At 37.8% G+C, this 22,895-nt stretch overlaps 1 protein-coding gene across 1 annotated transcript in view; it reads left to right on the top strand.

Annotated features, from left to right (window-relative positions):
* LOC127643729 (alpha-actinin-2-like) overlaps positions 1–22,895 on the top strand; it is a 60,558-nt gene that overhangs the window by 33,953 nt on the left and 3,710 nt on the right. Inside the window, exons 10-20 of the mRNA XM_052126572.1 lie at positions 443–673; positions 1,617–1,764; positions 1,975–2,125; positions 10,965–11,073; positions 11,267–11,407; positions 14,816–14,998; positions 15,447–15,581; positions 15,967–16,146; positions 16,647–16,793; positions 18,574–18,639; positions 19,782–19,940. Of these exons, the coding sequence (XP_051982532.1) occupies positions 443–673; positions 1,617–1,764; positions 1,975–2,125; positions 10,965–11,073; positions 11,267–11,407; positions 14,816–14,998; positions 15,447–15,581; positions 15,967–16,146; positions 16,647–16,793; positions 18,574–18,639; positions 19,782–19,940 (1,650 nt within the window). The remainder of the gene's footprint in view (positions 1–442; positions 674–1,616; positions 1,765–1,974; positions 2,126–10,964; positions 11,074–11,266; positions 11,408–14,815; positions 14,999–15,446; positions 15,582–15,966; positions 16,147–16,646; positions 16,794–18,573; positions 18,640–19,781; positions 19,941–22,895) is intronic.

Genomic DNA, 22,895 nt, shown 5'->3' with positions numbered 1-22,895 from the left:
CATTCAGCTACTTTCAAAGGAAGCATCAAAACTATCATAATGGAACATCATAAGTGACTGTATCGAAATGCCCTACCAAGATAGAAACTCCACACTAATAGTGAAGCAACCAAGAGACTTGACTAATGCTCACAGTTGATTTCAATAGTGTTTGGTTTTAGCATCTTGCTAAGCTAATGACTTGATACTCTAGTAAGCACAAAAATACATAGCACCAGCATGGTCTGGCTGGTGAGAATGGTTTACTAAGGTAATCTTGTTGGTTAAGCTAGTTAAACAGCCTGGTTGGGACACCAGTATTCATAACAAAACATATTCTAGTGACCAGCATTGTTTTCAGCAGGTGATCAGTATAGCAACAACACTTTTTCTACACCCTTCCAACACGTTCTCGTGGCTGTCAATCCATCTCTCCGTCTCTGTCTCCGCTTTCTCTCTGTAGTTGTTGGAATGGATCCGTCGTACTATCCCATGGCTGGAGAACCGCACAGCAGAACAGACGATGCGTGCCATGCAGCAGAAGCTGGAGGATTTCCGGGACTACAGGCGCATCCACAAGCCTCCCCGTGTTCAGGAGAAATGCCAGCTGGAGATCAACTTCAACACCCTGCAGACAAAACTCCGTTTGAGCAACCGCCCTGCCTTTATGCCCTCTGAGGGGAAGATGGTGTCGGTGAGTTAGGCTTAACTCATCTCCTTCCCAGACTATGAAAAGTTTATATTCCTAAAAGTTAAGATCCCTTGTGTCACTAAACTGTTGTACAGTTCTGAACCAGTAAAAAGAACCAAAAACAAAGGTTTTGATTATGGTAGCAACTTGTAAGAAACCAAAATATCTGTCAGGTTGAGCAATTGGTCGATATTTGACCATATTGACATGATTAGCATTGGTTATTAACCATGTTGACCGATTAACAGAAATGTTCCCTCCCACATGCGTCAGTTTCAAAATCAACCGAAAGCCTTGGCGATGGATAATAAAACATTTTCAATTTCCAAAAATATTTGACAGAATATTGTGTAAAATAAATGTTTATGTAACTTTAGTCATTTTGAGAATGTCTCATTGATATTCAGTCAAATGACATGAGCCATTAGACTTGTTTAAGTAATGTACCTCACATTTAAAGGTGAGCGATCAGGCAGTTACAGTCAAGGAAGGAATCATAAGAACTGTTAAGTTGCTTCAGGTTGAACTGTATATGAAGGTTCAGCAAGTCCTTTCCCGTGATACTTTAAGTTTGCACAGATAGAGGAGAGCATCAAACTGCAATTGACCCAGAGAGATTTAGCTACACGTGATTGCAACAGCCAGTGTTCATTCAATGGATTTCATATAATTTCTCATTAGCAAGACAAATTCAGTTTATTTCTAAAAGCTCTCGTGGGCTGCATCAGAACAGGTGGCAGGCCACAGTTTGCACACTCCTGGTCTGTATATTTAATGTGACAATGAAGTGATTTGATTTAATTTGCTCAAAAGCTACTTGTAATGTCTCTTTGTTATGAAAAGCCACATCCACTCCATAGAAATTTGTTTAATCAAATCAAGTTGATATTGATAAGATGATCAATCAAATTACAATCCCAATCTGACAGTCTGTGTGTGATTGCAGGACATTGCTAATGCATGGAAAGGTCTGGAGCAGGTGGAAAAGGGATATGAGGAATGGCTGCTCACTGAGATCCGCCGTCTGGAGAGACTCGATCATCTGGCAGAAAAGTTCAAACAAAAATGTGGCCTGCATGAGGCCTGGACTACAGGTACATGCTCAGATTCACACATGTACTAAACAAGAACAAGATGGTCTATAATACTTGCAGAGAACTATCCTTAAGCATTCCCATTCATCTCAGTGGTAGTTGCTCGACTGGTACATTGCCCTCCTAGAAGTGCACGATTTAGGTTCACAGAACCTTTTAAGAACTTTTAACTTTTTCTTGCGGTGCTGATTTGACAGAATGTCTTTCCAGGGAAGGAGCACTTACTGTTACAGAAGGACTATGAGACGGCCTCTCTGATGGAGATCCGAGCTCTAATGAGGAAACATGAGGCGTTTGAAAGTGACCTGGCTGCTCACCAGGACAGAGTGGAGCAGATTGCAGCTATCGCTCAGGAGCTGAAGTAAGACAAACAAAGAGAAAAATTTAATAAACTGATAGCCTTGTTTATTTGCACAAGCTGTCTGCAATTTGCACAGCACAATTCACAGTGTTGGGCAAGCTATTATTTTTTTTTTTAGCTAGCTTAGCTACCAACTTGACTGAGAAATTAGCTAAGCTAAGCTAAGCTAAATGCTACACTTTTAGAAAAAGTTGCTATTTTTAAGCATATTTTTTATAAATATGAAACATTAAAATTGGTATAGTATAGTACAGTATAGTGCAGGGGTCGGGAACCTATGGCTCACGAGCCACAAGTGAAAATCAAGTGGCTCGCTGGGTGTCTCACATTTACCAACTCATGATCGTTTAAAACTTTCTAGAAATTATTTTCCTGCAGAAAGTGTGGGTGTGATTGCAAAGCTTGAATTCATAGACACAGTTTTTATTTCCTTTCTCCTGAATTTGTCATACAGCCTACTCCTGGTGAACAAGGTTTGAAATTAACAACTGCCAAATGCTGATTTTTCAAGTGCAGTGGTGGGTAATTTTGCTGATATACCAGCCACTGTGGAGGGCGACCTGTAAGACTTCTCAGAGTGATATATGACAAGAAATTAGACACAAAGACATGTGTTTGATGAAACGTGTGATTATAGTTTGAAGAACAGATGAAAGAAAAGCCGCCGATGTGCGTCTGATTTGATATGTGTGCGCAATTAGCTCTGCTTTTCACGAGTGCAATGAAAGCACTTCTCCAAGACACACACATGCATAGAGTTCTGGGCCTCGTTTCCCAATAATCTTAGCGGTTAAGAGCATATTCTATGAGCGATTTTACGAACGTTCATAATTTTTTATGTGCTCCCAGTGTGTGATATACTGTAGTACCCACCACCTGACAAATGCTACAAGGCACAGTCCAGTTCGTGAGCTCCTTTGTCCAAATGCAGGTATTTCATGCATGAGTCATTTTGCTTATCTGCCCGCAACAAGTGGGTGACCTGTATGACGTCTCAGAGTGGCACATGACAAGAAATGCTGTTAGTCACAAAGACACGCACTTGAAGAAACGTTATTATATTTTATTATATAAGAACAGATAAAAGAAATCCATCAATGTTTGTGTCTGATTCGCTGATTGTTCAGAGGCGTGCAGTAGGACACTGTTATCACTCCTTTTTCTTGGTTTCATTTATCTGAAAAATTTTGCAAGAATAACCTAGTCTATGTGAATGCTGCAAATGATCTCCGATCAGCTCAGAAGATGCTGTGAATTTTGCTTTATTTCCACGGAGCAGTTCACTCTTACGTATTGTGAACGCAACTCTGTTATACTGTATATAGTATATATACAGTATTTGTATTAAAGAAACAGGATGATAGTGATTAAATCATAAAATAATATAAGACACCTTGAACCTAAATTTGAGTTCTATATTCTTTTCTTTAGGCATCATAAACTATATTACCAAAATGCAATACAAATACATTAGATAAGAAAACACATTCCCTATCTGTCACTCACTCGACGTTGTGTCGATGAGTTGACTCTAGGAGTCGCTTCTTGGGAGCCCAGACATCTCTGATTTTGAGAAAAGGCCAATGAAAATTGGCGAGTGGAATTTGCGAGCCACTCCCCCGGACATATGGGTAAAAAAGGAGCGACTCTGCAAGTGCACATCAGACATCTTCTTCGGAGCCAAGCAGTCAAGTTCACTGAGTTCCTCCTGCCATTTCCATTCATCTCTCTCTAGGCTGTTGGATCTACGGCGCATTCCAGCAGTCCTCCCCCTCACACACCACGGTTGTGCTGAACAAATACCCCTAGGCACTTCAGCAGCAGAAAACTATGGAGTGAACAACTTAGTTTATATATATATATTTATTTATACCTACGTATACATACATACATATATATATATATATATATATATATATATATATATATATATATATATATATATATACGTATGTATATATACGCACCGGCAGTCTGCGTAACTCGGTTCAGCTTTTGTGGCGTTTTCCATTGGGACCCCTAGTGTCAACTCATCGACACAATGTCGAATGAGTGACAGATAGGGAACGTCTCGGTTACTGATGTAACCTCCGTTCCCTGATGTAAGGAACGAGACGTTTTGTCCCTCCTGCCACAACACTGAACCAACCACTGAAAGGGCCGGGTCTTTGGCTCGGCTCCTCAGTGCGATACCTGATGTGCACTTGCAGCGTCACTCCTTTTATACCCGTATGTCTGGGGGAGTGGCATGCAAATTCCACACGGCAATTTTCATTGGCCTTTTCTCAAAATCAGAGATGTTTGGGCTCCCAAGAAGAGACCCCTAGTGTCAACTCATTGACACAATGTCTCGTTCCTTCCATCAGGGAACGGAGGTTACATCAGTAACCGAGACGTCTGGCAGCATTTTTTTGGGGAACAAATGAGAATTTATTAGGCTTATTTATTATGATGATTATTATTATTATCTTTACATTGATCTTTAGTTCTTAATTTGTAGGCTATGAGTAATTTTTCACCTATTTTCATTGCTGGATGTTTGCCTGATGACAAATGGGGCCGTTGGAGATGGTAAATGTTTGAATTTGAGGTGGTTATATAATAAGATTTTTTGATCAATTTGTTATTTTAATTGCTTTTTAGTTTCGTTAAAAGTGCAATTTGAATTTAGAAATGTATTCATGTTTCAATTAATTTATTAAAATTTTAAAGCAAAATCAATAAAGTAAAAATATTCACTGACCCTGAGCAATATTTTTAAGGCGATTATCATCACTTTATTGAAAGTAGTAAATTATTAGTTTGTAAATTATTTAGTGCAATGGCTCTTTCAAAAAAATGTATCAATCAAATTGTTTTAAATTGGTACATCAGTGTAAAAGGTTCCCGACCCCTAGTATAGTGAAATACAAGTATTCTTGTATACAGTACAATATGGTGCCTTATAAATTTATGTGAGACATGTTAATTCATACAGTATTTATACACGCTACCTGTACAAACCAATACTTCTTTTTAGGGTACAACGGGACCCCTGTTTTTTTTCTGTTCACAAATGTATCAAGATTCTAGATGGAGCAACAAAATTTGCATGAAAAGAAATAACAATGGAAGGTTGTTTTGACTAAAACTCATAAAAAAGAGGTAAGGGGCCTTTTACACCACACTTGGGGTAAAAGGCCCACTTATAGCCTTATAGGGCAAAATTTGTCAACTTATGCAAAAAATGTGTTGCAGCAAGATGATTTTTTTGCTATTAACAATTTTTTACAATTCTTGTATAAAAAACAAAACAAAACACATAATTAATTAACATATATATATATATATATATACAAAGAGAGAGAGAGAGAGAGAGAGAGAGAGAGAGAGAGAGAGAATCAAATTTAACCCCCATTATTTCCCCCTCCCTAACCCCACCCTGTCCCTCAACAAACATCCCTGTGGTCAAAGCCTAAATTACAAAATGCACACATATAAACAAACAAACAAACAAACAAACAAAAAATATTTGAGATAATCAACAATATCAAAATCAACACATAAAAAAACAAAAGAAAGAAATACACAAAGAACAGAATCCACAATAACTAACACAATTTTGTTTCTCTCCACATGATCAGCACTGAGAGCCTTCCAGAAAGGACAAATACCTGTCGCAATTCTAACCATACGTGTCCAATCTGCCTAGCTACTTGTATGACATCTTTTCAAATGCCGCCACCCTGTCCAAATTGGAGAACAATTCTTGAAATGAGGGAGCGCCAACTGACTTCCATCCTCTAAGAATTATCTGTGTGCCAATCATTACACTAGTTTGGACCCAGATTGTTTTATATTAGTCACCTACTTTAATAACTGCCCCTTCACCCAATATACATAGTTTGGGGAAGAATTAAATTGGAGTATCCAAAACTCACAAATAAAATTCTGGACTCATAGCATGGGCTACTGTAGCATATCTCCATCCTCCAAATTACATCGCCAGCAGGTTGTGTGTCTTTTTAAAGCAAGCCTAAATACTCTAGAGGGAGTCCAGTAGAAACGATGCAAAATCTTAAACTGGACAAGGCATACCCATGCATCCCTAGACATAGTTTTAACATTTTTTTTTAATTATTTTCCACTTCCCATCCTCCAATACCAAGTTCAAATCTCTTTCCCATAACCTCTTAAGAGCTGTTAAGGCCCTGTCACCAAGAATAAATGAGGAATAATATACTGACGCTTCATGCCCCTTTCCAAAGGCCATGAGCACCATATAGAGGGGGTCTGCAGTTTTAGGGGGCTGTGTACTACCACCAAAAATCGGTAAACCACACCTTAGACAAATGCAGTGAAGCCCACCTATCCAAATCACATTAGAACTTTTTCCATTAATGGGGAAATATGAACTCTAACTAAATCTCTCAAATTTGCTGGAAATAAAATATCTAAATACCTAATGCCTTGCGTGGGCCATTGAAAGGTGCCAGGTTGGAAAGCCGTAGCAGGGCAATATGCTGTCAGAGAAAGAGCTTCTGATTTAGACCAATTCACCCTGTACCCTGAAAATTTGGAGAAAGAATTAATAATTTTATGGAGGCTAGGCATAGATCTACTAGGGTCAGAGACAAATAATTAATGTATTATCTGCGTAGAGTAGAAGTTTATGCACCACACCTCCTGCTACAATGCCAGGAAAATCATCCTCTTTTCTTGTTGGGGCTGCAAATGGCTCCAGGGTAAAAGAACTGGGTTCCCCTACCAAGAGAAAAACGAAAAAATTTAATTAATCCATTAGCACCGCCGCTAACGGTTGTTTATAAAGTAGCTTAATCCACCCAATAACATTGTTCCCAAACCTGTAAAGTTCCAAAATCTTAAAAAGTAGTCCCAATCCACCCTATCAAGTGTGATTTCAAGTGAGCGTTCAGAGTCTGAACATTCACTACTGACCACATAATATTTAAAGAATGTCTAATATTATCAGAAGAACTATGACCACGAATAAACCCCACTTGATCTTATGTATAATAGATGTACATCATTACTCTGCCTAATCGATTATATCAATTATATATAATCATATCTGTGGCAGAAGTAAATATATTGCCTTCAGAAGTATTCACTAAAGGAATGGTGGGAAAAAAACCTCTCTGTTTAATTTATCTGGCAAGAGTTGCTGCTTTGTCTGGTTGTCTTGCCCTGAATAGCCAAATTTCTATCTTCTGTGACAAAATTGTATTGTACCTATACCCTTTAAATGAGTCAACTCTCTAAGACATTGGATGACATTCGGCACTTCAGCTCTGTTTCAGCACTTTTAATACTCTTTTCTAATTCCAGGAATTCCTGTGCTTTGATCTTTTTAATGAATGAGGCATATTGTATAATCTACAGCATAAGAACTCCCTTTAGGGCCTCCCATGCCACACCCACAGTGGGTGTGGCATGGGAGGCCCTAAAGGCATGTCTTTAACATTTGTTGAAATGCTGGGTCCTGTAGAAGGGATGTATTAAAGTGCCATCTATATGATTGACTTTTCTCTATATGCAGCAACATCTCTAAACACACCAAAGCATGATCTGAAACTAAAATATTCCCAATTGAGCAGTCAGTGGCAGATGGAATTAGTGACTTAGATACATAATAAAAAATCTTCGAGTTAGAATCCAGAGCGAGCTGACTGACTCCAGCCAGGTCTCCTAAGCAACCTAATTGGCCTGGTTGCTAGGGAGGGTAGAGTCACAAGGGGTAACCTCCTCGTGGTCGCTATAATGTGGTTTGCTTTCAGTGGGCCGCGTGGTGAGTTGTGCATGGATGCCGTGGTGGATGACGTGAAGCTCCACATACACTATGTCTCCACGGTAACGCGCTCAATGAGCCGTGTGATCAGATGCATGGGTTGACGGTCTCAGACGCGGAGGCTTCTGCGATCCGTACTACACCACCCGGATTGAGGCGAGTCACTACGCCACCACATTGGCAATTGGGCATTCCAAATTGGAAAGAAAAAGGTGAGAAAAAATATATATTCTAGAGTAAATCTTATGAACTGATGAAAAAAAGGTGTAGTGCTTGCAAATTTCCAACAAGATCTATAAAAAAGTTCTCATCACCAGCATTAGGTGCATAAATATTAGCCAAAATAAGATTTTGCCCTTGTATTTCAGCCAAAACAATAATGACTCTTCCTAAATTATCTTTGATCTATTTGAGATATTTGAATTGTAAATGCTTACTTATCAATGTGGTAAGTGTGAAATGCTTACTTATCAATGTGATGACTCCCCTGCTCTTACTCAAACCAGCACTACAAATCACATGCCCACCCTATGCCCTATCAAGTTTTTCAGCTTCCTGTGGAGAAAGGTGAATTTCATGAAGGAACACTATATCACATTTTTTTACAATTAAGAAATTATACCACCTTCCTTCTTTTTATAGGGTGCCCCAGCACATTAACATTCCACGTGGAGAGAAATATTTAACCTATATTAAAGTGTGACATATTGACATGCAAAGAAAAATTGTGTACCCAAGGCTAAATTACATAGACCAAAATCCAGCATTGATGCAACCACAAAATCCCCAACAACACACAGAACAGAAAAATATGCTTCTCATCAAAAATGCACATAACAGTCCCAAATTGTGTCCATCAATTGAATAGTTTTTTGTTTTTTACCTTGTTCCCTTTCTTTCCTCCAAACATAAACCATGCCATTAAACTGTAAATAAACACATAAACTGTTCAATAAAAAAATAAAATAAAATAGGCCCTAGTAAACAATAACATCAAACCCACAAAGTGAACAAATGAGCTCAACAGCAGGTCAACAAAGGGAGGTGGAAAAAAAAAGGTCAGTCAGGAGCCAGTGGGCAGACAACAGAACAACAAACCCTCTCAGGTTGCATCTGTAAAATGCACAATATGTAGTCTGTATTGTTGATCATGTGCAGGCAAAATTACCCACTCAAACCATTGATTTAATGAAGGCCATAGCTTGTTGTGGGTATGTAATAGTCATCCATCTGACCTTGCTGCCAATTCTCAGCTTTGCAGAAAAGAGCAGTGCGAAGCTTATTGGTGTAGTACTTAAATACACTCTTAGAAACCATCTACTCTTAGGTCACACTAGCAAAGTCAGAAAAAACCATGATGTTGTGGTTCTCCCAGCACAACCTGCCTTTATTCCTCGCTGCTCGTAGAACCAAGTCACTGTCAGCCGACCACAAGAATCTTGCCAGGATACATTGCGCGCTCTAACTAATGGCCAGCTGTGTCGATCAAATTCACAATAAGCCCCTCCAAAAACCCCACCATTCCTTGACCTTCCTTTCCAACATGAATTCCAAAGAAACGCACATTATTACATCTGCTCAGAGTTTCCATATCCTCTAGTTTTTCCCACACTCATTCCACATCAGTCTTTGTAGCAGGCATGTTAGTCTGTAGCTCTCTTTCGGCCAACACTAGAAATCCATCAATTTCAATCACATTTGGCATTTAATAAAATCTCAAGTATTCTATAAATAAGTGAACATCCATTGTGATTGGATCAGTCAATTTGAGTACACTTTGAACATATTTCATAACAAATCTATTCGGCCCACTTAAGAAAAACAGTGGGGCGAATAGATTTAGCCCCTGCAACAGGAGGGCTTTTTACCCCATATTTTTTTTACTTACTGGACAGTTATTTTATATATATATATATATATATATATATATATATATATATATATATATATATATATATATATAGCCTTTTGCCCCATTGTACATTATGTACTTTCCTTTGTCCATTTCTGTATATAATGTTTTTTAATGTAATGTTCGTATTGTCCTGTAATTCTGCATCTATTGCATTTCTGTATTTCTCTTTGTAGCGAGTACTGGAAGCTTCTATTCAAAGGCCAAATTCCTTGTGTGTGTGTGAGCATACCTAGGCACAAGATGATATGAGATGGTAATACCATGGTACTATGGGACACGATTCCCATATTAATGTTCCATTCATTATTAACACAGTGCTTCAAGGTATTTCAAAGAATACCATGGTACATGCCCAAAACATGGTAATATCATGGTACTTTAAGTTTTTAACAGTAAGGCTACTGTTAGTGTTTTAATGCTCTTTTTGTTTTCTTACCCTTTTCGGAAATGTCTTTACCAAACTGCACACTGGATTTAAGGTTTGGTTTCAATTGATTGTAGATAAATATCCACTGCATTCAGTGTTGTTTTTCTTTTCAATGTTTTAAAGTATTTCACTACTGTGTGGGTGAGTAAAAAAAAACCTCTCCAGGCAATTCAGTGCATATGTGAGCAGTCCAAGTGATTCACTCTGTGCTGCAATTCCATATGACCAAGTCATCATAAAGAACTGACTTAAAAGAGTGATACATTTTCAAATCGGACATCTGTAGTTTTGTGTCATTGTCCAATGTGACATTGTCCAAGTGCTTTGAAATGCTGTCCTACTACCTAATCCATAGAATAGTGTCACTACCGAAAAGCTACATTATTTAAAATCTGCCGATGCTACCACCTCACTACTGAGAACATCTGTAATGCTATTATGTATGACTTGATGAATTACTGCCGCCATGATCACTATGCATAAAATATGCACAAACTTCTCTTTGCTTAAAATCCACTTACTTAAGACTTTGTAGAGTTAAAGTGTAAATTCTGTGTAAAAGTCAGCATAAAAGCCATACTATTCTATAGCCATCTGCTTATAGAATAAACAGGAATAATAATATCAGAGGTGATTCTGTGGCTTTCGTTCTTTGAAATGGAAAGCTGCATCAGAATCACAGCTTTTAAAGATTTTATTTTTTTTCTAGTGAGTTAGACTATCATGATGCTGCTACAGTGAATGCCCGCTGCCAAGGGATCTGTGACCAGTGGGACAACTTGGGAACCCTGACCCAGAAGAGAAGAGATGCCCTTGAGGTACTCAAAGACTCTCATTTACATAGACAAAAGGAAACAAACAATTGCTACTGTTACAATATCTGGAATTGCAATGACCATTCAACTTGGTATACACATACATATATCAGTATATCTAATAAGATTTTCAGGAATTGCTTTGTGCCTAATATTGATGTTTATCATGTGATTCTATTGTCTTTTCCGCCCCCAGCGTGTAGAGAAGCTATGGGAGACGATTGATCAGCTGTACCTGGAGTTTGCTAAGAGAGCAGCACCCTTCAACAACTGGATGGATGGAGCCATGGAGGATCTGCAGGATATGTTCATCGTACACTGTATTGAGGAAATTCAGGTTGGCAATTCTGGCATTTTATGCAAAATTTATTTAGAATGCTTGAACAAAATCCTAAAAAAGCTGAGTAAAAATGAGCAGGTTTAAAGATGACATAATAAAATCCTTTACAATGGTCACAGCCTTCTGTAATGTCACATTTCTGATTGGAATAGAATATGCAGCTGGACATGTAATTCTTAAAAGTGGGCTATGATATTATTATATTTTTGGTCAATATAACTTTTTTCTGCACACATGGCCATGATTACATACTCGACTGCATTTTTAATAAATATAAATTAATTAATGTTTATAATTCAATATATAATTAAATAATTATAAATAAATATATTTTAATAATTATAAATAAAATATACAGTATAGGCTATAAGAAATGTAATTCAGATATTTAAAATAAATTACAATATTGTGGCAGATGACTAAAGCAATTTCAAGTTTGAAATTTGAAGAACTGAAAAACACATCTCGAGACCCGTGCATTTGAAGTTGTGCTTCTTCCAGCTGTGTTTGGACACAAGAGGGCATTTTCATCCTGGGTAGGGTCTAGAAGGTAACAGTGTCATGTCAAGATGCTCACGCTCTGTTGATGTTTTGCATAGGTATGTGAAGTGGCGAAACTCACGGATCTTAATTAGGTTATGGGGAGTAAAAGATTATTTTTAAATGGTCTGTTTTGATAAATAGTAATTGAATTTTAGGACAAATTCAAACGCTCAAATAAATATTTCAGATCATTAATTTGTTGTAGGATATCCTTGCCTCTTGATAGAATACATACATTGACCCTTCGCTAGGGCCTGCCATAAAAGCTTTTCTGACCAATCCTGTCTTAGCAACTGTTGCCCTGCCACCATTACTTTGACACGCGTTTGCTATTTTCCAATGACAGCCTAGCCACCTTTTTCCTGAACACGGAAGTGTTCCACGATTCTACTGTTTCTCCAGTGTTTTCACTCGCATACATTATTATGACAGCCAACATCTGCATATGTTGAGCCTGAAATTTTTACTCCAAGTAACACTTGGTTGTTGTCCTCCTCTGAATCACTCATTTTAGTGGTTGTTCTTGGTGTCTCGAGGCCAGTAATAGAAAACAGGCAATTAGAATCATCATTGGGCTGCCTAATGGTTGCTCAGGAAAACTGTGGATAGAAGTTATGTGTGTTTGAGTACTTTTAAGTGGGATATTATCAAAATAATAAAAAACATGTAAAACACATTGTTACCAGGTCATTTGTAATAGTAACTCAAATTACTCAGAGAAGACACCCGCATTGTGTTTCTTTCCTTTTTCAAAAATAATCTTAAATATATCTGGAGAAGAGCATGTCCTGGATTAAACTGTCAGCCCTCATTCCCAAATGAACATATACAATAATATCTGCAACGACACCTACATTTGCTCCAAGGTAAATTAAAGCTAATAACTGAACGTTAATTAATTTATGTGTTGATTCAAGTCATAATAAAAGTGAGAGTAGTGGGGAGTTTTGCAGAGCTTGTCAGAGCAAGCTACCATAACTAAGATTAGCGAAGGATCAAATGTCAGAGCCTGAGTGGTTGGTCTAGTGGTAGCATATTCATCTATAGTGCATATGGTTGTGGGTTCAAATTCACTCTTTTGCAACTTTTTATTTTAATAAACCAAGATTGCATCTGCATATCTGTGGATGAATATCTTGAGTGGGGACGCGTGTTTGTGTATTTCTTTGTGATTCGACTTGAAAGCAATGAGCAGAGCGCACGTCTGTGTGCACTAGAAAACATAACAGCTCAAGCCACTGATACCAGCCAACGAGCACTCATCATACAATTTAAAATAACACATCAGAGCGCTCGATCGTCACTTATTTGAGCACACACGAATGAAATGGAAACTCCTGCTCAAGAACGGGCAATGTTCGCAACCCCCCCCGCACACGATGGAGAACGTACTATCCATCCAACCACTTAATTTAATTTAAAGTTTAAAGTTATACGTGCCTTGACATGAACTTCTGTCAAAACATTACTGTACCCTAGAAACATGGGATGCAATATGAGATTTCAAGAAGACAAAAGGCTTTTTAATCGACCCACCCCAAGCGTGATTCGAATAAGCGATTCTCAGCATGGGAGTCGGATATGCTAACATGAAGACTATAAAGCCATTGTCTGTAGCCTCAGTCGCTAGTGCGTCTGGAGAGTGAGGTTTACACACTGCACAACTATCACGTACCAGCTGGCTACCATTACACATGGCACCTGTGATCATCATTGCATGACTCTTAATTGAGATATCCAGATTGCATGCATAGTGCAAATGTTCTTCTGAGTTAATAAAAATTAAGTCCCGAATCAACTTTATTTTGCTTTAATAATGGATATTGGGATAAAACAAAAGAGAGCATAGTCAGCACACTCTTATTACTCTTTACAGGGTTCCCATTGTCATGGAAAACTTGAAAATATCAGGGAATATAAATATAGTTTTTCTCTAAATATTTCATGAGCTTGAAATTACTTATGTATACAGTACAACTTGCCAATCCATAATGATGTCTCACTTGTCAGTGAATCGTTCTTTTGAGTCAGTAATATTGAATAAGGAAAAGACATGGAAATTCATATGTTAAAATGGTGGGAACCCTGACTTGTAAATCACAAACTAAGTCTTGAATAAAAATAAACTGCAGGAAGATTACAGTTCTGCTTCTCCGCCAAAATACGGTAAAATCATATCTGTATTAATGCATTAGGCTAAATCTAATTAACCGATCAGTGACATGTAAACAATGGTGAAATTAACTTTTAGCTCTAGTATTTTCCATATACAGTATAGGTCTCTATAGTAATTATTGCCATGATCGAGGATATTAACTGACCTGCCTTGTCACTTACAGACCCAGTTTCAGATGAAAAGCATGTTAATGCGCTTATTTGCGAGACTGTGAGCATCAACTAGCCCAAAAACACAACTGTACTCTGAAAACCAGCCCCAAAAACATCAAGCCACAACTTCCTATATTGATAACCTATATTGATACTTCCTATATAAAATCGCTTATGACATGGCAACACTGTTAGAAAGTGTGGTTAGTTGACTTTACAGCTGTGCATTGCCTGTACAGCTGCAGTTGTGCTTACTACCCCCTGCTGACTGGGACTTGTAAAAACATGAAGATGGTACAGTACATCAAGCTTGAATTGCGCCGATGGTACAAAAATTCCTTATTACGGCCCGGGGGCATGATTATATGCATTAATCTGGATTTTTTATATAATTAATTGCACTAGATAAACTTGTTAAATTTAGACAGCCCTACGTATAATAATATGTATGTAATATACTTTCTATACTGTGATAATGGTGTAGCAAGCAGTCTTTCATCTCCTTTCACCCCTCTGTGTCTTGTCCTGTTTCAGAGTCTGATCACAGCTCACGATCAATTCAAGGCCACTCTACCAGAGGCTGATAAGGAGCGCATGGCCATCATGGGTATCCAGAATGAGATCGTAAAGATTGCTCAGACTTACGGCATCAAGCTGGTCGGAGTCAATCCATACACCGTCCTCAGCCCACAGGACATCACCAACAAATGGGAGGCTGTGAGTACAGCGTAGAATAATTAAAAAAATATATATATTTTGCATGCATACATCGCATGCTAATATACAAGTATAAGCATTATGGCTGGTATTGGGCCCCAGAACATCATACATGGTCCTGATTGAATGGTGTTTATTGTAGTATAGTTGCTGGTTTGATCACTGTCACTCTCAGGAGTGAAGGGAACCTGTTCCATCAACACTGTGCTGGTGCAAGAGATGGTGCCCAGTTTGGCCCAATGGGGACAGTGGTGTTAGTGAAACAGGGGTATCTGAGAACATCTGCTGATCTAGGATCAGTTTTATCACCTCCCACATCCTGATGTGCTCATGTTTCGACATTAGAAGGAGCTTGGTGAATTGACTAAAATACTGGACACATGAACAGAACACTTCCACATGTTGTTATGCTGTTTTTATAGACCTCCCACTCTATCGCCCCCTCTAGGTGAAGCAGCTGGTTCCCCTGAGAGACCAGATGCTACAGGAGGAGGTTGCCAGGCAACAGGCCAATGAGAGGCTGAGGCGCTCATTTGCCGCTCAGGCCAACATCATCGGTCCTTGGATTCAGACCAAGATGGAGGTGGGCCAATTCAACAGAAAAACAATGAGGATTTATGTGGGAAAAAAAAGTTTCAATTTTGTTTTCATAATTCATAAAAGTTTCAACTTTCACAGCAACATGCTACTGTTTATAACAAAATGCTACATTGCTATTTTTAATGTCATATTTTGTTGCACACATAACTTTAAGCTGACCAAACTAAGGCAATAAACAGATGTCGTCTATTTTTATTCACTTGACTGTAATTTATTTTCTTTAAACTATGAATAGTGTGTAGCTCAAAGTAGTTACAAATAGACACTTGGTGCTTGTTAGAATTATTGTTCTTCCCCTTCAAATAAACATTCTGTCTCTCTGTCTCTCTCTTTCTCTCTCTCTTCCTTACTCTCTTTCCTGTTGTTAGGAGATCGGTCATGTGTCAGTGGACATCACCGGCTCTCTGGAGGAGCAGATGAATAATCTGAAACAATATGAGCAGAACATCATTAACTACAAATCCAACATTGACAAACTGGAGGGAGATCACCAGCTCATCCAGGAGGCACTCGTCTTTGACAACAAACACACTAATTACACTATGGAGGTATTTATGCACACACACACACACACACACACACACACACACACACACACACACACACACACACACACACACACACACACACACACACACACACACACACACACACACACACAAACAGATACTTCCCTGAAGAATCCCATCTTTCCCAGTTGCAAAACTTTGTTTCATGTTATATATATTGTAATTACTTAAAAGGATAATTCACCCAGAAACGAAAATTCTCTCTCATTTACTCACCCTCATGCCATCACAGATGTGCATGAATTTATTTCTTCTTCAGAACATATAATGCATAGAGAAAGCATAGAAGTAATCCATAAGACTCCAGTGGTTAAATCCATATCTCCAGAACTGATATAATACTGTAGGTGTGTTTGAAAAACAGATCAAAATTCTAGTCCTTTTTTTTTTACTTTACTTTCACATTTTACAATCCTTTGCGTTCCATCCTCTCTCTTTCTCTTTCTCTCTCTCTTTCTCTCATTCATTCCTTACTCCAGCACATCCGTGTGGGTTGGGAGCAGCTGCTCACCACCATTGCTCGCACCATCAATGAGGTGGAGAACCATATCTTAACCCGCGACGCCAAAGGCATCAGCCAGGAGCAGCTCAATGAGTTCAGAGCCTCCTTCAACCACTTCGACAGGGTCAGTGTGACAGAGATAATAACTCATACAATAATACATTATTTAATCCCCCATTTTTCACACATAGTATGTGTATATTACTTTTGAAAAGCCCAGTGAAACAAACTGCATGCCTTTTCCTGCAGTCACAGTTGGTTGTAAGACTTATTTCAATACAGCAGCCCCCAAAAATATTTAGAAATTTCAGTCACACTAAAAATGTGTGGATTAAATTTTTGTAATGACTTTTAACCACCTGTGTCTAAGTGCTTTATGGCTTTTTTTTTATACACCTGGCTTGTTTAGAGCATTGGCTTCAGAATCTGGTTCGTTTTCTCCCTTGGTTCAGTTTATTTAGGCATATATGAACATTGCAGTCACACTCAGATCCACATCAAAGCAATCGGTCCGATTGCAAACAAAATTTAACCAGTATATCCATGTACTGTACAGTATGAGTTAAATCCCAGAACAGCGCACAAAATTCTGACCAATGAGGGGACCATTTGCTCACGTGACTTTAATTAACACAATTTTGGTCTGTTTTGAAATATTCTCTTGTGAAAGTGAACCGAACCATGAAGGAAATGCAACATTGTAACAATTTTAGCCCGTTTTGGAACAAATCAAGTCTGAAAATTCTAAGTAAATACATATGAAGTTCACAGGTAGCAGAGTATCCACAGGTGTAGTTCTTCACATAAACTATGGACATGTTCCACTAATATTTGACAACCAGAAAGTGTCACAATGCTTTCTGTCTTGATTTTAAACAATATATCTATTGACTATTGTTTTATATTTTTTAACATAACTAACTATCACTTGAAGAATGTGCTTGTGCTATCTTTCTTCAAAATAAATTGCACTTGGTTTGATATATATATATATATATACATATATATTGGTATCTAATGTAATAACATTCAGACATGTGTCCAAATACTTTTTGGGGCCACTGTATTGTTTTTGCTAATAGGCAATTGTGGAGGGAAAGAAATCATAAACCAATAGTAACTGCATATTTTAATTTAATGTAACAATACTCTAAAATCTAAAATTTTATAATGTACTTCAGTATCTGTACATCTATTCAATGAGACTGCTTGTATCCAAATGGTGATCACTGTCCCGTGAGAGGGATTATTACGACCCAGAACACATTTCTTTATTAAATTAATAATGTTCTCAGGGCTGCACGATATTTACAAAAATAATAATGGTTGATAATTTGCCTTGATAATGTTATCATGATTATTCATTTTAATTAATATAATTTACATTAAAATACATCTAATACAAGCTGAGAGCTGTGTTTCTGAATTACTTCTGAATTCTGAATTACACAGAACCTAAATGGTAAACTTCCCAGTGGGCCTCTTAACAGCATGAAAAATAGTTATTCAGTTTTGTAATGAATTAAACACATAGCAAGCGCTGGACATGTCTGTGATTGATTACAATGCTCAATAATTATATAATTTTGTGAAATAAAATGTTGACCCTCCAGGAGAAGACCCAAATGGAACACAGTAATTGACAATTTTCACGATTAGTTTGTGGCAGCCGTAATTGTAATCTTAATAATTTTTTCGATTCATTGTGCAGCTCTTAATCTGATGAGTTCCAAATATGGCAGCTAAATATTGTAAATATGAACCAAACATGGTAGTTGTACCTGAATTATGACAAGAATTGACTGACTGGTCATTTTTCAGAAGACTGAATATAAATGTGTCTGGTCATGTGACTACTTACACCACCACATGTAAAATGTATTATTATTATTTTTACCATGCAGAAGAGAAACGGCATGATGGACCCAGATGATTTCCGCGCATGTCTCATCTCTATGGGCTACGATCTGGTGAGTGTTGAGGAAACTTGCCCACTCATGTATTTACCAACAGCCACGCCCCTTCACAAAAATAATAAAGACCCTCTACCCTCACCAAGCACTTGATTAGGAACATCTGTACAACTACTTATTCATGTGATTATCTGACGAGCCAATCATGTGGAAGCAGTGCAATGCATAAAATCCTGCAGATACAGGTCAGGAGCATTAGTTAATGTTCACATCAACCATGTTGGTTGAACATTTTTTGGCGAAAAAATGTGATCTCAGTGATTTCGATCATGGCATGACTGTTGGTGCCAGATGGACTGGTTTGAGTTTTTCTGTAACTGCTGATCTCCTGGGATTTTCACGCACAACAGTCTCTAGAGTTTACTCAGAATGGTGCCAAAAACTAAAAAACATCCAGTGAGCGACAGTTCTGCGGATAGAAACTTGTTGACGAGATAGGTCAACGAAGAATGGCTAGACTGGTCTGAGCTGACAGAAAGGCTATGGTAACTCAGATAACCCCTCTGTACAATTGTAGTGAGCAGAATAGCATCTCAGAATGCACAACAGGTTGAATCTTAAGGCGGATGTGCAACAAGAGCAGAATACCACGTAGGGTTCCACTTCTGTCAGCCATAGTGCTTCTAATAAAGTGCTTTGTGAGTGTATATCAATAGTACAAATAAAAAAACATTTAACCCTCAACGAACTACATTCAAATACATTAAAATAGGACATTTTTCAATTTCAATAGATGGTTTGCTGAACATTGTACAGTTAAAGGGGTCATATCATGGGAATCAAACATGCATTGATCTTTTCAAACAAAAAGCAAAAAAAATCATTTTACTATGAAAACATACTGTAACAAGGTAATAAGAAGAATATAGGATTGAAATAAAAGTGTACAATGTGATTGAAAGTCTTTGTGTAGCACTTATGTCTCCGTATATCCATCTGAAGGATCCAAACATTTGCAAATTTTTAGTTTTGACATGTTTGTGAAGTTTATTTTTAAGTCCCTGAATATTTCAGTCTGACCCAGATCATGTGGCCCATTTCAGCATGAATTGTAAATATAATGTAACAAATGTATGTTTTGAGCTCTTTAACTGTGTTGGACCACAAAAGTAAACATGTAACTGGTGGTGTTCTGTCAGGGTGAGGTGGAGTTTGCCCGCATCATGACCCTGGTGGACCCCAACAACACAGGGGTGGTCACCTTCCAGGCCTTCATTGACTTCATGACACGTGAGACTGCTGAAACTGACACTGCTGAACAGGTCATGGCCTCCTTCAAGATTCTGGCTTCTGACAAGGTGAGAACATGATGCGTTAAGGCCAAAGTATACTTGGGTTGTCCGCATTGCTGAGCAGAACATGCACAATATGCTTGACGCAAATTTCATCATCAGCACAGTTATTGTCCGTGCGTATCTTTGGCGCATGCGTCTGCTATTGACTGTGCTAAAAGAGTATCACAAAGCAGTTGTAGTGTACATGATTCTAACTTGTTTTTAATTCGCTTGCAGTCAATAGAGTTTACTTTGAAAAGCTGAGCGCTTGACCATGTGCCAGGCGATCCAAAACATGGAAAAATTAAGTATTTCCAAGCCTTTAAGGCCTGTTCACACAAATATGTTTTTTCGGTGCGATTGTTCATTCTGAAAGTTCTTTTGATTGGGAACAAGTGATTCTTATGGTGCTATTCACTCCGGTGCCGATAAATTGTCTGCAAACAATACAAAGATTTTTTTTTTACAGAGAGTGGTCACATTTTTTTTCCTTCGGACTGCAATGAAAACGGACTGACCAATGACATGAGAGCTTTTTGAAAATGTTCTAGAGTTACTGCAGCTGCTCAATCCAGCGTGTTGATGTGCTCTTTTACGCGTCTCATGCAGAAAAACACAAAATTGAATGAGCAAATACTGTAAGTAGTAAATAAATTATATAGAAACTGTAAACACGTTCTATCTTTTTTGAATATTTATTTAACGTGTTAAAACCTCAAATTATATATTATAGCCTATCTGGAGCAACCTGGATTAAGTGTCTTGCTCAAGGACACAATGGTGGTGGCTGTGGTTCGATCCCCACAGCCACCACCATTGTGTCCTTGAGCAAGACACTTAATCCAGGTTGCTCCGGGGGGATTGTCCCTGTAATAAGTGTACTGTAAGTCGCTTTGGATAAAAGCGTCTGCCAAATGCATAAATGTAAATGTAAATCTGATGTTGTCTTAATGTACATTATTCCATACAGCATTGGTTCTAAAATGGTGTGCCGCAGCACACTGGTGTACCGGTACATGTCGGCCAGTGTTCCATGGAATTTGTAGTGCTTCAGAATTTGCGAGTGAAAATTACTGTGTACGAAATCAGACAATTATTTGGCTGCACCAGTGCGAGTGACATCTGATCTTACACCCAATGTTATGTACTTATTGTTGCAACCTACAATCAGAATAAAAACTCCCTGATGCATCTTGCATCATATACCAAGTAGCCTAATTTTAATAGAGGCGTTAGTTAGTTTTGCATTCAAAGCGCCATTTTCTCACTCACTCAGCTGCAAGCGCTCTACTCTTCTCTCTTCCTCTTTTTCGCGTGCACGTATCAACCGAGAGATAGTGAAGATATACCATGTGAAGATGGTTTAAGTGGAGATTCTTGATTCTTGCTAGTAGGCCTATCTGTCAAAATGATGAACAGCTTTTTGAATAATTAATTGTTGATGGATGATGTCTTAACCTCGCACTCAATCGCAAGATTCTGTGAAAAATAGCGAGTCAAATAAAAATGCATGAATCCATAAAATGTGGATACCAGCAAACAGCATGTCAGCATCCTCGTTTAACTTAACATGATAAGCAAAATAAAAAACAAAAAACAAAAAAAAATTAAATGTCACTAACAATAAGAGCCTCTTTGCACAACTTTGAGAGGTTGTCGGCGCACCAAACTTACAGTATTCTGCTTCTAACGGAGGTGCCCATTATAACATTCTAACCACGGACTGCCAGACTCCAAAAACCTATTAAATCAGTTGTATGGCTCTGCGTCGATCATGTATATCCCGCTTATGCAAATTCCAGGTCAATGCACGTTCCACAAAATAAACAAACATTGTTTTATAATCATCATATTACTTTTTATTCATCATTATTCTTTTGAATATTTTTCCTAAAAAACTAATGTTAGCGGAGAGATTTGTCCTTACAACCTAAATAACCTTTTTCAAATATTCCATGAAATTTGTGAAGTACATTTAATTTTTTTTATTAAATTAGCAGATATAATTTCAAGTCCATTTAAAACATTTTATTTGTGTTTCAGAGGCAGCATGGGGTTTAATAAAATGTATTTCACATTTATGAGGATGTACTCATCATTGTATTTTGAGAAAAAAATGGTGTGCCTTGTGCCCATTATATTATCCTGGCATTAAAAATAGCATCAGACAGGACTGGACTGGGTAAAAAAACTATAATATCTGTAAATATTCAGCCCAAGTGGGGGTGGGTGATTATATTATAGATAGTGAAATTATTATTGAATTGCAAATGCAGTTATCATTATTAATATTGCATAATCAGATTGGGAGGCAGATGTGAATTTACTCAAATAATTAAAAAAAATCTGTAAACAGTAATGTATGTAAGGCTATGACAATAGATATAGTACAAATTGATATTTTTCTTTCATCAGGATCTTAATTATTTAATGAACTTTTTCCATTAAAGTTAATTAGAACTGAACATATTTACAGGGGAAAACCTCATAGCTTCATCCTGAATTCATGGGGGTCCAGGCTTTAAAGCTCTTGTTAAATTCTCCTTTGTACTTGCCCTTATGAACATTTACCATAGTTCTTGCATAGTATCCCTGGTATTAGTAAGAGCATGATGATCACAGGTAAAACCATGCTCCTCATTACCAGATGTAATAATGGTTTCTAAAAGACTAAATGGTTTCCCACACAGCTCTCGTGCTGCAGCCAGTGGATGCTTTGCGTGGGAGGGCTGGTCCTGCTCAGCTCTCGCACTGTGGCCAGTGCATGCGTTGCATGGGGTGGCTGGTCAGGTTCAGCTCTTGCAGCGTTTCGTCATATGTTTGAAAAATATCCCATAAAAAGATGTGCATGCAATATTTTATGTGTAGAAAAATTTATTTCTGAAACTTATTGCTATTTTTATAGGTTATATAACAAAGTATTCCTGTAACAGTGCCCTTTTCTTACCATGAGATGAATTCTCTAAATTCAATACAAAT

Source organism: Xyrauchen texanus, chromosome 1 (assembly GCF_025860055.1).
Source record: "Xyrauchen texanus isolate HMW12.3.18 chromosome 1, RBS_HiC_50CHRs, whole genome shotgun sequence".
Taxonomy (NCBI): Eukaryota; Metazoa; Chordata; class Actinopteri; order Cypriniformes; family Catostomidae; genus Xyrauchen; species Xyrauchen texanus.
The sequence above is the reverse complement of the archived record's forward strand: the minus strand, read 5'-3'. Positions and strand labels throughout refer to the sequence as shown.